We start from the raw sequence: 14,717 nt of genomic DNA, 5'->3' as shown, positions 1-14,717 counted from the left end.
ATATAGATATATATATCTATATATATATTATTGCACGAGTGTCATGATAGTTACTGGTGGTGGTGGGGGAAGTGAATACAAGCATATGTAAATAAGGATTTAAAGCGTAAATCCTCATGTGCAGTGCACTGAATGTGTGGTGATTATAGACTTAGATGACAGAGTAGGATCAAGCAGGTCTCCATAGGAATCAGTTGTGAAATGTTGAAAATGTAATTCATTATGTGCAAACTGCAAATGTTTAAATGTGATTGGTGTTGGCAAATGTAACAGTAATGACACAGATGTTACTGCAGTCTGTATTTCCAGTTGAAGAATGGTAAATCAAAAGGTTGGGCAAACAACAATGAATGTAACTAGACCAAGTGAATGTTTGTGCTACTACAGATGGCAAATGTGCTTTATAAATACGATACATCTTTTTGCTGCAGAAAAGCTCTAAAATGTTTAAAAATATAATCTTTGTTTTTGAAGTATGCCCTTTAGCTTTCAAAATAGCTGTATAGGGTCCTTATTATATAAAGAATCCCTGTTGCTGTGGAATGTGTATAGCACTTACCTCATTTGTGGTCATACTTCATGGGTAAAGTGGACTTTTGACCTCAAAAAGTGAAGATTTGTAATCCTCGTAGGGAACATCTAAAACTGTTTATTGTGTCTAAACAGTACCCTTAAAATGTAACTTTTGTTTTGAATTACTCCTTAAAATATCAGTGCACATTCTGTGTTTTGCACCTCATAGATGAATATCTGCAGAGTGAGATCATCTAAGGTCAGTGCCTCTGACTGCTGCCTAATAGGTTTTTGAGTGAGATTCTGTGATGTTACTATTGTGCTGTACCAGAGGACCTGTGGTACATCTTCCTGCGTCTGCTGTGGATCTGCATTTTCTGTACATATGCTCTGGCTTCTTAAATAATTATGCACTAGTCATCAAGGGGGCAGCTCTGACATGTGGAGGCAAAACCTTCCCTTCACAAAAATGGCCACTTTACACTATGAGACATGGTGCAGAATAAAGGTGCCCATACACCTGACGATTATCGTACGATCGCAGGATTTCGTACGATCGCGTGCGACCGTTTCTACTGTACGGCCGCATGTCTTTTGCTTTACGAGCATGTTTGAAAACCCGCCGAGAATCGTACGATTTTCGGCAGGTTTGTGGCCTGCTCGTAAGACAAATGCTGCACGGGCCAGTGTGCGCAAGAGCACACTGCCAGTTCAGCATTGCAGTCATCGGAAGCCCGCTCCTCAGCGGGGCGGGCTTGAGATGATCGCAAGTACGATCTGCCTGTCCAAGATGGGCAGATCGTACGTTTTTTTTAATTACCTTACAACCATGACAAGACGAAAGTCTTGCGATGGTTGTAAGGTGTATGGCCAGCTTAAGGCATTGTAAGTCTGTTAAGGGCACTACTTCTCTGCCCTTTGCTTACCGTTTCTGGGCACAGCTTCTGCAGTACAGGTTCTCTTTAACATTTACAAGATGACAAGTCCTGGGTAATAATAAGTGGGGGCATGGTGCAAACCCAGATCGTTGGACTTCGCTCAAACCCACGCAAAGCTGTGACTGACACACACCCCCTAGCCCATTTAGTTGTGGCTAAGATATTTCCTGGCCCACAGCAACACATCACAAAGAGGTTAGGAATGCCCCTGCCACAACTGATTGGGCTTGGAGAGGGTTGTGTCAGTCACAGTTTTGTGTGGGCTTGGGCAAACTTTAATTAACTAGAGTTGCACAAAGCTCTAGCATATCCTCAGGGCCCGTTCACACCACTTCCAGTGTGTTCCAGCAGTTAACCGTGCTGGAATGCACTGAATCGCACATTGTGAAAGCTCCCTGCGTTCTGGGGCTAAAGGGGGCATAGCGGTACATTTGAGTCAAAGGCACCGCAGCCACACACGCCGACCGCACCAGAACACATGGCTGAGCAATGCCTGCGTTCCGGTCCAATGTGATCGCAAACAATAGTGCTTACACTATTTTTTTGGGATTGCACTGTAACTAGAAAGCGGGCATTGCTGTGCCACATGTTCTGGTGCAAATAATCGCACTGCGGGCGAGGGGGGCGCATGGCTGCGGTGACACTGACTTGAATGCCCCCTCCCTCCCCAGAACGCAGGGAGCCTTCACATTATGCAATTCAGTGCGTTCCTGCATGGTTAGCTACTTGATCGCACTGGAAGTGATGTGAACAGGCCCTTAGTCCTAGGATGGCAGATATCATGATGTTTCTGTTTTGTCCTCGAGACAAGCAAAATGGTATATACAGTATATTGGGCTGGTACAAAAGGAAATTGTTTCATATATATGAAACGTTTCTATAATGAGGATTACTTTTCTAAATGACTAATAAAATTAGACACATGGATAATTACACTATATCTTTTTTTTTCCAATTAGCAGACTACATCGACAGCAGGGTGTACTTGGCATACATTAGCATTTATACAGAGCTGCATATTTTTTTACATTTAAAGTGACATTAAACCCTCAGATTTTTTAACATAAACCAATATTGTAACATGTGCCTTACTGTAATCCATGGTTGTTTCCCTTCTCTTTGCTGCTCTTCCTTTTAAATACGTATCTCTTCTCATGCTTGGGGAGAACTTCCCTTTGCAGCTGAGTGCCTCTTCCTGTAGTTCTGGCTCAGGTTGTGAACCTACACACAGACACCATGTATCCATTTCAGAGACAAGGCAGTCTGCTGCAAAACAGAAGTTCTGCCCAGCATGAGAACAGATACAGATTTAAAAGGAAGAGCAGCAAAGAGAAGGGAAACAACCATGGATTACAGTAAGGCACACATTACAGTATTGTTTTATTTTTTTAAAAAAATCTGAGGGTTTAATGTCACTTTAAGAAAGATTTCTGCATGTTACAATGTATGTGTACTGATTTATAGGTGTATAATGTAAGTAATCACTAGTGTTGATGGTTTCTTTGTTAGCACACCAGAGTCTCACTGCACACCAAAGAAGTTTCCCTAATCAACTGCTGATTAATTATAATGTTAGCACAGCATTTTCCCCAATTTCCATTATTAAAGCTGAGTGCCAAAGAAAAATAAAAGAGTCAAAATGTATGTCGGAATAAAAAACAAAAAACATTACTGTGTATCGCTATAGTGCATGCACATCTTCCCATGTTTACCCTTTTAAAAACCCTGCAAGTACAGAATACTCATTGATCTGCCAAAAATGCATTTAACTCTTAATTTCCTGTTGTAGACTGAAAACACAGGATTTTGTGGAGTCAAATTTACAAACAAATGGGGTCAGCAGCTCTGCCCAGTTTTCTTTTCCTAAACTACCGAATCCCTCCCCCTCTCCTCATCTCCACAACATAGGGAGTCATTGTTTGGTCGACCAAGATAAGAAATGGGAAGGCTGATTAGGCTTCCTGAGATAAGTGGAGGAAGTGTGCATAGGATACAGGACAGCTATGAATTTCTGATATGATCAACATGTATTTGTTTGCACTTATCCAACAGCTGTAAAAAATAAAAAAAAAAGCAATGAAATATTTAAAGGATAACTATTGGGAGAGTAAAATGTAAACTCTTCTCAATGTGCGCTTCAGATGTCACAAGCCAGCTCTATAGCTCGAGCATGAGCTATCACAAACCGTTGATCGCTAAGCTCACTACTTCTCCCTGCAGAGAGCTGTGACCTCCAGTCATCACTCACCGCAGGGATTCCCCCCTTCCCTCTCTGTTCCTCCAGTGCTTATTGGGGAGACAGACAGGAGAGGGGGCAGGATCCTGACAATACTGTCGGGTGTTTCCCAGCTGCAGCACAGCTTTGCGCTGTCCACATAAAGCGGGCAGTAACCCGCTATATGCTGAGTTTAGGTCACAGGAGTACATTAGTAAATGTACTCCCATGACCCAAAAGAGTACTAAAGGCAAAGTTTATTGTTGGGGTTGACATAAACTTTAATTCAGTTATGCATTCATAGTCAATAGTTAAATATATTTTAATTGAAACCAGTGTAAATACCAGACTTTATTCTGACATCAGTCTTTTAATATCTTGTAGAGCAGCATGAAGATTAAGAAAGTGAGTACCAGCAAAAGAAGCAATTCAGCTTCAGAGCTGTCCCCCTGCTACTTCTTTGTCCAAACAGCATGCTAGAGGTGTGTTCCTGGCTGTTTTAGAGGTACAGAACCTGTCTGTATGGTGTGTGCCGGGTGCCTGGATCACAAAACTGTGAATTTAGATGTTTGCCTAGATGTTATGCTTAAGCAGAATTTTAAAAAAAATAATGAGGGAATTCATGGTAAGCTAAGACCCCCACAAATGTATCTGGCTGTCAACTGCCGATTTAGACAATGCCCCCTCCAACTTTTAATAACTGGGTAGTGTTGATATTGTCCTTTTCTGACTTCATTTGACATAACTGCAAAGTGACCCTTCATTTAACATCGAGAAAACGAGCTTTAAAGTAATTTCAAAAGCCCTTTTTTTAAAATAATGAGCAAGACCGTTCTGCATGCAGAAATAAATTATTATTTGGAACACTTTCATCATTCAATTTACAATATGTCACCTATGTTTAAAAAAAGAGGGAGCTGAGCCGTTACAGATGACATTTTCCTATATTAATAAATAAAATTATAGTATTAAAAAGGCAATTTATTTTAGCATTGTGAACTGTGAACTTGCTAGCACTTCTTGGTATAAACAAATAACAATTACTGACAGTAGCATATAACTCACTGTTTTTCAGATCAACAATAACTGTTAACCTTATAAATACTAAGGGCCTGACATCCCATTCCCAGAAGGGATTATGCTAATCTAGCTCTACATCCGTCTTTCCAGCTGTATACGTAATTTTCTTTTCACATCCCTCATGTAATAAACACTCAGCACAAAGCCACAAAAGCATTCCAGTTCTCAAAGGGTTAAACTAGAGTACCTCCAATTACATGTAGTGAATATTAATACTAGCCGCATGTTCCTGAAACAATTGTGCTGCAACAAAAAAAAAAAAAAAGAAGATATATACAGTAAATATAATTTTTTTCCTCGATCTTAAGCTAAACCAGGTATCTTGTGATTTCCCTTTAGCCTGTATTTGAATTTAACTATTTGTTTGCCAGGCGTTACATGGGCTTAAAGAAAGTGTCATACTCAAGAGATGATGCAGAATGGGTATTTAAATTAAGGAGGTCATTCTAAAGGAGTAATTTTAACCTTAGCATTAGTTCACCTCAAATCACTTTCGGAGGACTTTTTTATTTTAATTCCAGTGAGCCTGACTGGCTATTTGGAGTGAACATTGGCCGGCCTGAAAATGACTGCCTCAATAAATCAACCCCTAAGTGCCTGATTTGGTCAACGGGCATCAAAGTATCATAAACTCTTACATCCTATACCCAATCATGTTACGAGAATTTAGAAATGAGAAAACTTACATTAATTGGTAAGAGTACTTTAATAAAAAGCTTTAGGTAATTTAATTGTTCAAAAATAAAAGAGACATGTATGCTCAAATTGTCTGTGAGTGTACAGATGATAATTAGTTAACTGTGGGCGATGGAGAGTATTTATATTTGAACAAAATAATAAGAAGCAGTATTGCAGGAAATAAGGACCTAGGTCATTCTATATATTGTGTGAATTGTAAAACAACCACCCACTGTCACTACAAATAGGATAGGAAACTAGCATCAATGAAGCACAATTAGAAATGTATTGACACTGGGTGTAAGGACACTTGGCACGAGTCACAACAATTTATATGCCACAGTTTGACATCCCAAACTCACAGCTCAGAAAATGAATACTTTGAGTGAGTTATGTCATAGATGTATCATATAAGTGGGTCACTGCTTCATATCTTTAACATCTCATGTTCCTACCCACAGAAATTCACGAGGGCCAAGGAAATTAATTCCCCAATTGCTGTCAACAGAGTTAGGGAACGGCAATAAACAGCTTACTGTAAAGCCTCTAGCTACAATAAAACGGCTGTCAATAAAGCATGCCTGATATGGTAAATAAAGGAATTACTTATACAGTAACCAACAGATCTGTCTCTATTCTCTATACATAAAGAATGAGGGGAAGACAAGTGTTGCTTAAAGAAGCTCAGAGAAGTTTTTTGTTTTTTTTTTAAATCCGGCAGCAGACAGCAGGAAACATCAATATTTTAGGCTGCTATAGTACTGACAGTTTTGCACCTGAGCTATTGCATAAGTGTAAAACATATTATAAGCAGTAAAAATGTGAGCATTGGTAGTACTTTTTTTTATATTTACATGCTGCATGAATGAACATGTACTAGCAGTTAATAAGGCTTCAAACTCACATAATTGGGCTAATTTAGTAAGGCAAGGATTGACATAAGGAGTGCAGTAAACAAGGGCAACCAATTAACAATCACCTTTCATTTTTCTAATATTGCTATACTAATGAGAGGTGAAATCTGATTGGCTGCTCTGCACTGTTGCACACACCACCTCATTAATAACCTTGTATGCTAAAAATGTGCAAGTACAGTTGTAGAACAGGGTGAACTATCACCAAAGCACATGTGACACTGAGCTGTGAGCCACTCCACGTGCTATTTCCTTATACATCTACCAACTACTGCAAGCATCCACATTTCCTAAGGCCTAATGCCAGTAGTTCCATTACTTATGGGGGATATAAAATGAAGATTAGGAAGTTGGTGCAGTACACCCTATCCATTCTGGATCTACTTTACAAACTCAAGAACTGGTTGCTCCAGTGCAACTGTCATTACATAAAAGGTTTATTTGGCTGTATAGCCTGCCTGATCTATTCCTCCCCCATCTCTAAGATACTGCAGGCTTGGCACCAAGCCAGCACAAGCCACATAGAGCCTTACTGCCATCTACAGGCTATTCTGATGGTCTTTAGAGGCAACAGACAAGTCTCAATGAAATAAATTAGACAGCTCTGCATTTAAATCTTTATTAGCAGGGAATTATTGGACTGAAAGCTAATGCTGGATTTTGTAAAATATGAGTTTCCCTGATCACTAATCCCTCTTTAGATGGCAAATTTCACAGCTAAAATGAGCTTTGACAGATTGCTTTTTGCTTTACTTAGATGAAGAAATATTTACAATGGATTGAGTTTGTTCTGCATAATTTTTCCTCTAATTATTTGAATAAATCCACTTTCTCAAAGTCTACGTTTGCTTTATAAGGACAAGCATAATACAGCAAATGCTCAGTGATACAGTTCCTACACATTTCGACGGCAATTTAGGAAAACTTTTCAGTATGACACGATGGAAACCTGGGGGCAATTCAAATCTACAGCCCTGTACGTTTAGCAGACTTGCATATTAAACCGATCACTGCAATCTCTACATAGTGGGACTAAAAAGAAAAAAAAAACTATACTTGCAATGTTTCCTAGAAAGATAGAACGTATTTAATAAGGCAATGCAAAGAGCAGCAAACCAACCAGATTTCAACTTTTATTAATTTAGCTTAGTCTGAACAATAAAAGGTGGTTGCCAACTGGTTGCTATGAGTGAATACCCTTTGCACGTTGCTCTTGGCCTGATTAAATATGCCTGCACATTAAATTGATTATAGAGGGATTTATACACAGGAAAAAATGTGTAAAGAGTTTATATAGACTATTTTTTTTTTTTATACTTGTAGGACAGAGGACCATTTAATACATTGTGCGGCTAGGCAGACTAGCAAAGGCACGGGACTGAAAGTACACATAAAAGTTTTATTTAGCTACAAGCATGCGTCCATCATACCTGTAGCTTTTCTGATAAATAATTTACAGAATAAAAATTAAAAATAAACATAAAGCAAAATAACACTCAAAATGTAAAATACATTTTCCAGATGTGAATTGCACCCAGTCATGCATTGTCTACTCACAATTAGCAGTTTAATGCAAAATACATTATCTTACTTTCCAGCAAGAGTAAAAAAAAGTTAACCCCTTTTTGTGACCATATCATTCTTGTCCATGAAATAAAGAAAACTTTTAAAAGCAAGATCTTCTGAAGTCTGCACAGTGGAACATAGGTGACATTTTCAATGTGAAAATAGAAAGTCCATGTGTTTTGCTTTTCATTACTGGAGTGTAGGAGTTACACTGGGACTGTGATATTTAACATGCACATGTATGGTACAGTACAATCAAGAATGTACATAAGTATATATGCATAAACATATGTATGCATATATATTTCCGGACTTCTGAGTCCTCAAAAGTCTGTCAAGACTCAGTCAAAAAAAAAATGGAAAGGGGTTGATTTTTTTTTCCCTCTCAGCAACATGAGCAAGCCAAAGAAGACTGTATGAAGACATAGTGGCACTTTAATACTGGTTGATTGGGCACTTGTATGCAGTACTTATAGACCAGTAAAAGTGCTCGTTTACCTGTCTGGTGTGTAAAGGACCTTTTGTCTTGAAGCCACCCTGGGAACTGCACTCTGAGGCACTGAAGTGATCTGAACTAGTGGAAGAGCGTTTGGAGAGGGTGTCACAGCCCCCAACAAAGGTGTTGTCCAAAGGGAGTTCCTGAATGACATGATGCTTTTTCACTGACACTGGAGTATCTGCTTTAAGATGAAAAGCAGACTGCGGAGAGGCAGACTTGTAATGCTTAGCTAGGTCAGGGCTGTTAGGTTTGAAGGTTGTTGGAGGGGCAGTGCCCCAATCAAAGCGTCCAATCCCTTGTTCCTCCAGCTCGGCTGGAAGACTAATAGTCCCGTTGATAGGTTCATGTACAGTGTCATCAGGTTTAGATTCCTCAATGGTAACAAAATTCAGCAGAGAACTTTTAGGAGATTTTCGTTTCTTTCTTTTCTTTTTTTTATTCTGCTTGCTCTCCTGGTTTGGTGACATCCACTCTGCCCCCTGTTTGCTCCTCTGGGCAGCTTTAAACCTTGATGCGTGCCGACACCGAACAAGAACTGTCACAAAAATGACGACGATGACCACCATGGCACCTGCCACAATGGCAATCATAATAGTAAGATAATCCTCATTTTGGTAGGGTTGACTGCTGTCTCCAATGTTTCTGTCTAGCGGAGTTTCCATAGTCCTGCGAATTAAATCATGAATGTAGGAAGCATTCCCAGCTGTCTCATTGACATATAAGAACACCAGTACCAGGGTGTGCAAAGGCTTAGGGTATCCTAAGTCACTGATATTTACCACTAGGCGGTGCAGGCCGACATCTGCTGCAAATGGTTTTTCTTCTAAAGTAATATTGCCTGTTACAGGGTCTATTCGAAACAGACCTTTGCTATTCCCACTAACAATTGTGTATTTCAGTTCAGCATTCATCCCAGTGTCAACATCCACAGCAAAAACTTCTGCAATAACAGAGCCAGGAATGGCTGAAAGAGGCACCAGCTTAAATGATGTATTGGATGGAGGGTAAATAACTACAGGACTATTATCATTAGCATCCATTATATTGATTGTTACTTTTGCAGTAGAGGAGCGTGGGGTCTGCCCTCCATCAACAGCTTTGACATCAAATGTGTACGAACCTTGTTGCTCTCTGTCAAAGGATACATTGGACTTAATCAAGCCGGAATATGGATCAAGGACAAAATTTTCATTGTCATTAAGTATTGAAAGGGTTACAGCTTTGTTTTCTCCTGCATCCGAATCTGTTGCTGTGATAACACCCACTGTGCTGTACTTTGGAAGGTTCTCGGATACAAAGAACTGAAAGTGGTTATGCGTAAACTTGGGACTGTTGTCATTCTCATCCAGCACAGTTACTATCACAGCTGCTTGGCTCTGCAGTGGAGGAGTGCCATTGTCTCTGGCTGTGACAGTGAAAATGAACCGTTCCTGCTCCTCTCTGTCAAAAACTCTAGAGGCTGTCAAAACTCCTGTCTTCCGGTCCAAATCAAAAAAGGAAGCATTGGGACCAAGCTGATAAACAATGTCTGAATTCTTCCCACTGTCTTCATCTGTGGCACTGATAGTGGTTAAGTAGAGACCTCTGCGGTTGTTTTCAGACACTGATAGCTCAATTACGGGCTGAGTAAAAATTGGAGGATTGTCATTCTCATCCTCCAATTCCACTCTCACCAAGGCAGTTTGGTTGAGGCTTGGCTTTCCGGTGTCTGCAGCAACTATCTTGAAACTGAATTCTTTGGTGCCCTCATAGTCCAACAAGGAAGAAGTTTCCAGCAAATATTGGTTATCATAGACGGCTTTTAGGTGAAAAGGTACTTCTCTTTCAATAAAGCAGATGACCTTGCTGTTGACATCCGTGTCTTTATCGGACACTGTGATCAGGGCTATCTTTGTGTTTATAGGGTCTTTCTCTGATAAATACACTGTGCCATTAATAGGGCTTATAATATACCTGAGATCAATATTAGGTGGGTTGTCATTCACATCAGTCACATTAATAGTAACAGTTGCCCTTGCAGGTGTGGAGCTGCCATCTGTGGCTAGGACAGTTAACTTGTGAATTGCAGTATCTTCCCTGTCCAGCGGTCTCTGTACTGTAATTAATCCAGTAGTATTATTTAAAGCAAAAAGTCTTTTGGTAGCAGATGTCACTTGGGCACCATAGATATATTTTACCTCGGCATTGCTGCCTATGTCTGCATCTGTTGCATGCAACTGTACGACAGAGGTCCCTATGGGAGCATTCTCAGGGATATGAACTTCTATCTGACTTTCTTTGAACACTGGTTTGTTATCATTCACATCACTTACTGTGACTTGCAGGATAGCAGTGCTGGATTTCTGAGGGTTTCCGCCATCCTCCACTTTAATTTTCATTACATAAGTGTCTTTTTGCTCTCTGTCCAAGACCTGCTGCACTATGAGCTGTGGCCATTTCTCCCCCTCTGGTGTCTCAACAATGTCCAGTCCAAAGACGTTCTGTCCATTTAAAAGTCCATAGTGCTGCACTCCATTGAAACCTGTGTCAGGGTCCACTGCTGATGGAATAGGGAAGCGGCTGTTTATAAGTGTGTTTTCTGGAATAGAAATGTTGATTACAGTTGAAGGAAACATAGGTGCATTATCATTGGTATCGGTGACAATTATTTTGATCTTAATCAGCCGGAAAAAGTCATTGGGAAGGATGACTACTTCAAGTTCAAAGAAACATTCATTTTCCTCAGAGTAAGATGATCCAGCACAGAGTTTTTCTCGGTCTATTCTGGTGGAGGTGGTGAAGATCTCCCCAGTGGTGCTGGACACCTTGACCAAAGGCGAGTCACCAGCTTTAGAAACCAGTCTGTAGACCAGGCTGTTACTGGTTCCGGTTGCAGCATTGATATGTGAGATATTCAGGTCCTTTGGTATGTTTCCAATCGGTACATTTTCAGGCAGTTCCTCCCTTATAGTGTAAATAAGTTCTTGGGCAATTGCAGAATCCAGCCTTAAGCAGGCAATAAGAGCAGCCAACAGGTAAAAATCCCTCAGGTCCATGATAATGTGCTTCCTTTGTTTTCTTGGATTTTAGGATTTAAAGGTTGTCGCTGAGAAATGGTGCCGATTTGCAAGAGGAGGCGTGCATGGACTGCAAGATGCCTTACATCTCATTTCTAATTGGAGCCAGCAGCTGTCAACACAATCACACAAACAAACAGATTTGTTTCATTCAGTACAATATAAGTCTATACAGACATAAACACACAACACATTAGACTTGCGAAAAGTGACTCCCCTAAGCAAAGCATGTGTGCAAAAATAAAACAGTCTCATTTATCCACACTAACCCTGGCATTATGTGCACAGAGGATGGACTTAACTACTTTTCCTGATTATTCCACATATCCTATTCCTTCTTCTTCTCCTAATCGTCACTGTGCAATGTAAGATTCACATCATGCACCTATTCATATAACTGTTGCCAATAAAATCCTAAGTCCTTACCAGTATTCCTTGTAACTGCACTGTCAGCTGCCAAATGCAATCTGTGCTTCATTGCCTCTACTCTGGAGTCATTCCTCTTATCGGAGCCTATTCCTTGTGTCTTCGCTACTATACTGCTATGATATGGAGAACTGGAAAGAGTAGAAGAAGGCTGCCGCAGCAACCGCTGAACATACTTGCAATCCCTGATAGCTCAAAAAAATACTGTCTGGGCTTTCTGTCTCCTGGTAATGCTAACCTGGCAAGACTATACAATCCTCTTATTCATGCTAGCTACACACCTTACGACTGCTTCACTTCCAATCTGATCTCCCTGCGGCTCACCTAACAGTTTTCATGCATAATTCCTAAATATAGGATGGACATTTATAATGTCATGTGATGAAAATAATAATGTTTCTCTATACTGATAAACAAAATCTACTAAAACTACATTGTGTACAATCATGCAATCGTATCACACACATTGCAATCCGATCGTGCCTGAGGGAACATCCTCATCCATTTTTTTAAAGTTGAGATTGGTGATCGTATTGCACTGTGTGTGCCCCACAGACAATACAGACTTGTATGCGATCTAGTTTAGATTGTACAGCATGTGGTTGCCTTAACTAGTAATGAAGGTCTTCCAACTTACAGTCCAGAGGGGAGTTAAATGCAGCCAGGGATGAAGCATCGGTGGGGTATCAGGACACTTAGGATCCTTCTGATGAAAAGACGCAGTCTGGTACTAAAGGTCAGTCCCCTGGATGTGATCTTCAAGTAATACTCAGGAATACTGTCAGATCTTCATGCAGCTAAAGTGGAGTGCTTCTGGTGTAGGTTCCATCCACTGCTAAATTGCCCAGTTTCTAAGCACTAATGTGATCTGCATTAGGCTGGAGAGGAGCTGATGCCTGTGATTAGTTCCAGCAGTGATAGAGGCAGGTACAGATGCAGGCACAAGTGCGTTCTCCCACCAACATCTACAGACAGACTCTCAAGCTAGCACCAAAAGAATAAAAAGACAGGAATGAAACGCCACCATGCTCAACTTCACACTTGCCATTCGTCCCCTGCAAGAATGGATCGGATGCATCTAGGAACACATCCAGCCAGCGATTGGCAAACCTATAATCGGGACCAGTTTGGTGAATCAGAAAACCAAAAAAAGAACTAAAAGCCTCCCTTAGAATGTGTTGCTCCTGGAGGGTGATTTAGCAACTCCAAGGCGAACACTCAGTTGAATTGTAAATCATTCTCTCCGCCGGGTCCAGCAGTCATCATCATGTGCTCCAAGGTAGTAAAACATCAGCTGGGTACCACATCCAATTGGAATAATCAAGCCACTTATATTTTCCATTGAGCACAGGCTGATATTTCCATCTGTCACTGTATCGGTGTTAAAGGGGGGGGGGGGAATAAATAAATGAAAAAAATAAAAAAAATCAGGAGTGTGCAACTTGCTGTGGCAGATATCAGGATGGAAATAGTTGCTTGTCACTGATAGTTGCCAGAAATCCCCAAACGAATCGCTTTGAGATTGCAAGATGTTCCTTCTTCCCTCTTTATACTAGCCCTCTCATAGACGTGCACTGGATAGCCCTCCCTCTTTCCCTCTGAACTGGATTTCTTCATAGAACTCTCAATAAACCCACAGGGAGGGCGTGGCTGCCGCCTGGGCACGCCTACCACGACCGCTGGTTGGCCGTCTGCGAATATGTGCTCGGGGAGACAGACGGAGCTGGGGTACAGGAGGCACGCTCGGCATCCCTTTAGACGTGCCGGCGGCACGCTCCTCCCAGAAGGGTGGTGGTGGTGGGCTTTTTTTTATTTTTTACAGCCTGCCGTTTAGTTGCTCAGTTACATTGTAGCAGCGGGGCTCTCTGTCAAGTAATCCCTCACAATCAAATTACAACGTTAACCCTCCCGGGTCAGCGCTTTATGAAAGCATTAATAGACATATGCGATGATATGGCAGCACCTGATGCTGCAGCATTGTGTTTTGGTCTATTATGGTTTCAAATCGATTTTAATAGATTAAAAGCGAATAATAAATAAACGTTTTAACCCTTGTTTATCTCACACAGAAAATACTTTATTTCACAGAACATAATTGTATGTTTCAGTAGCGAGGGGGTTAAATGCAGTTTAGCAGTGTTGGATGTCCAATAGAATAACAGGGATGACAACTCTTTACAAAAATGAAACGTAGATTGATGGTGCCATATAAATACAATTCTAATTAAAATGACCAGCGCTAAAGGCACCCTGACGTCGTGTTTATTAATAAGACCTTGTGATGATATAATTGCTAGAAATGTAAACTTTGTCAGACGATTGTGAACAGTAATGTCAGCTAAGCTGGTAAAGTGTGACTGGAAAGACAAGCAAGGAGCTCGCACGTCTACAGGGATGCCGGGGTGCCGTCATTGGTGATATGACATCCTTCTATCCCATTTACCAGCATACAGTTGGAAAAATAGATTTGGCTTCCTTTCGAGCTGCCTTGTAGTTGTCAGAGTGCAGCCTGTGTTCCCGGGTTATGTGCACGGCATGGCAAGGAGCTGGCTCCGGAATCAGCACTGGTCACTGCAGGCTCGCCGTGATAGAAGGACACACACGAACGCCGCGTTCTTTGCAGGCATGCAACCTCTATGCGGATCTTGTCCTCTCGCGATGAGCCCTCCCTGCTTGTTCCATTCCTCAGCCAGTCACTGTCTAGCTGATCGCACTGAGCAATGTATGAAAGGCAGTGTGGGGAGCTTCACGATTGCTAATCCCTCTCCCTTGCCCCTCCTCGCCTGCCCCCACCAACAAGACCCCTGGGCCAGTAATCAATCCGCGAAGGGG

The 14,717-nt window shown here is 41.1% G+C and overlaps 1 protein-coding gene across 2 annotated transcripts in view; it reads right to left on the bottom strand.

Annotated features, from left to right (window-relative positions):
• PCDH9 (protocadherin 9) overlaps positions 1-12,849 on the bottom strand; it is a 109,796-nt gene extending 96,947 nt beyond the window's left edge. For both annotated transcript variants that reach the window (XM_018566375.1, XM_018566376.1), the window contains exons 1-2: positions 12,523-12,849; positions 8,403-11,571 (exon numbers count right to left, since the gene is read on the bottom strand). In XM_018566375.1, coding sequence (XP_018421877.1) covers positions 8,403-11,438 — 3,036 coding nt within the window. In that variant the 5' untranslated portion in view covers positions 11,439-11,571; positions 12,523-12,849. The remainder of the gene's footprint in view (positions 1-8,402; positions 11,572-12,522) is intronic.
• Between the last annotated feature and the right edge of the window lie 1,868 nt (positions 12,850-14,717).

This window comes from Nanorana parkeri, unplaced genomic scaffold, assembly GCF_000935625.1.
Source record: "Nanorana parkeri isolate BGI_ZX_2015 unplaced genomic scaffold, ASM93562v1 scaffold944, whole genome shotgun sequence".
Taxonomy (NCBI): Eukaryota; Metazoa; Chordata; class Amphibia; order Anura; family Dicroglossidae; genus Nanorana; species Nanorana parkeri.
The sequence above is the reverse complement of the archived record's forward strand: the minus strand, read 5'-3'. Positions and strand labels throughout refer to the sequence as shown.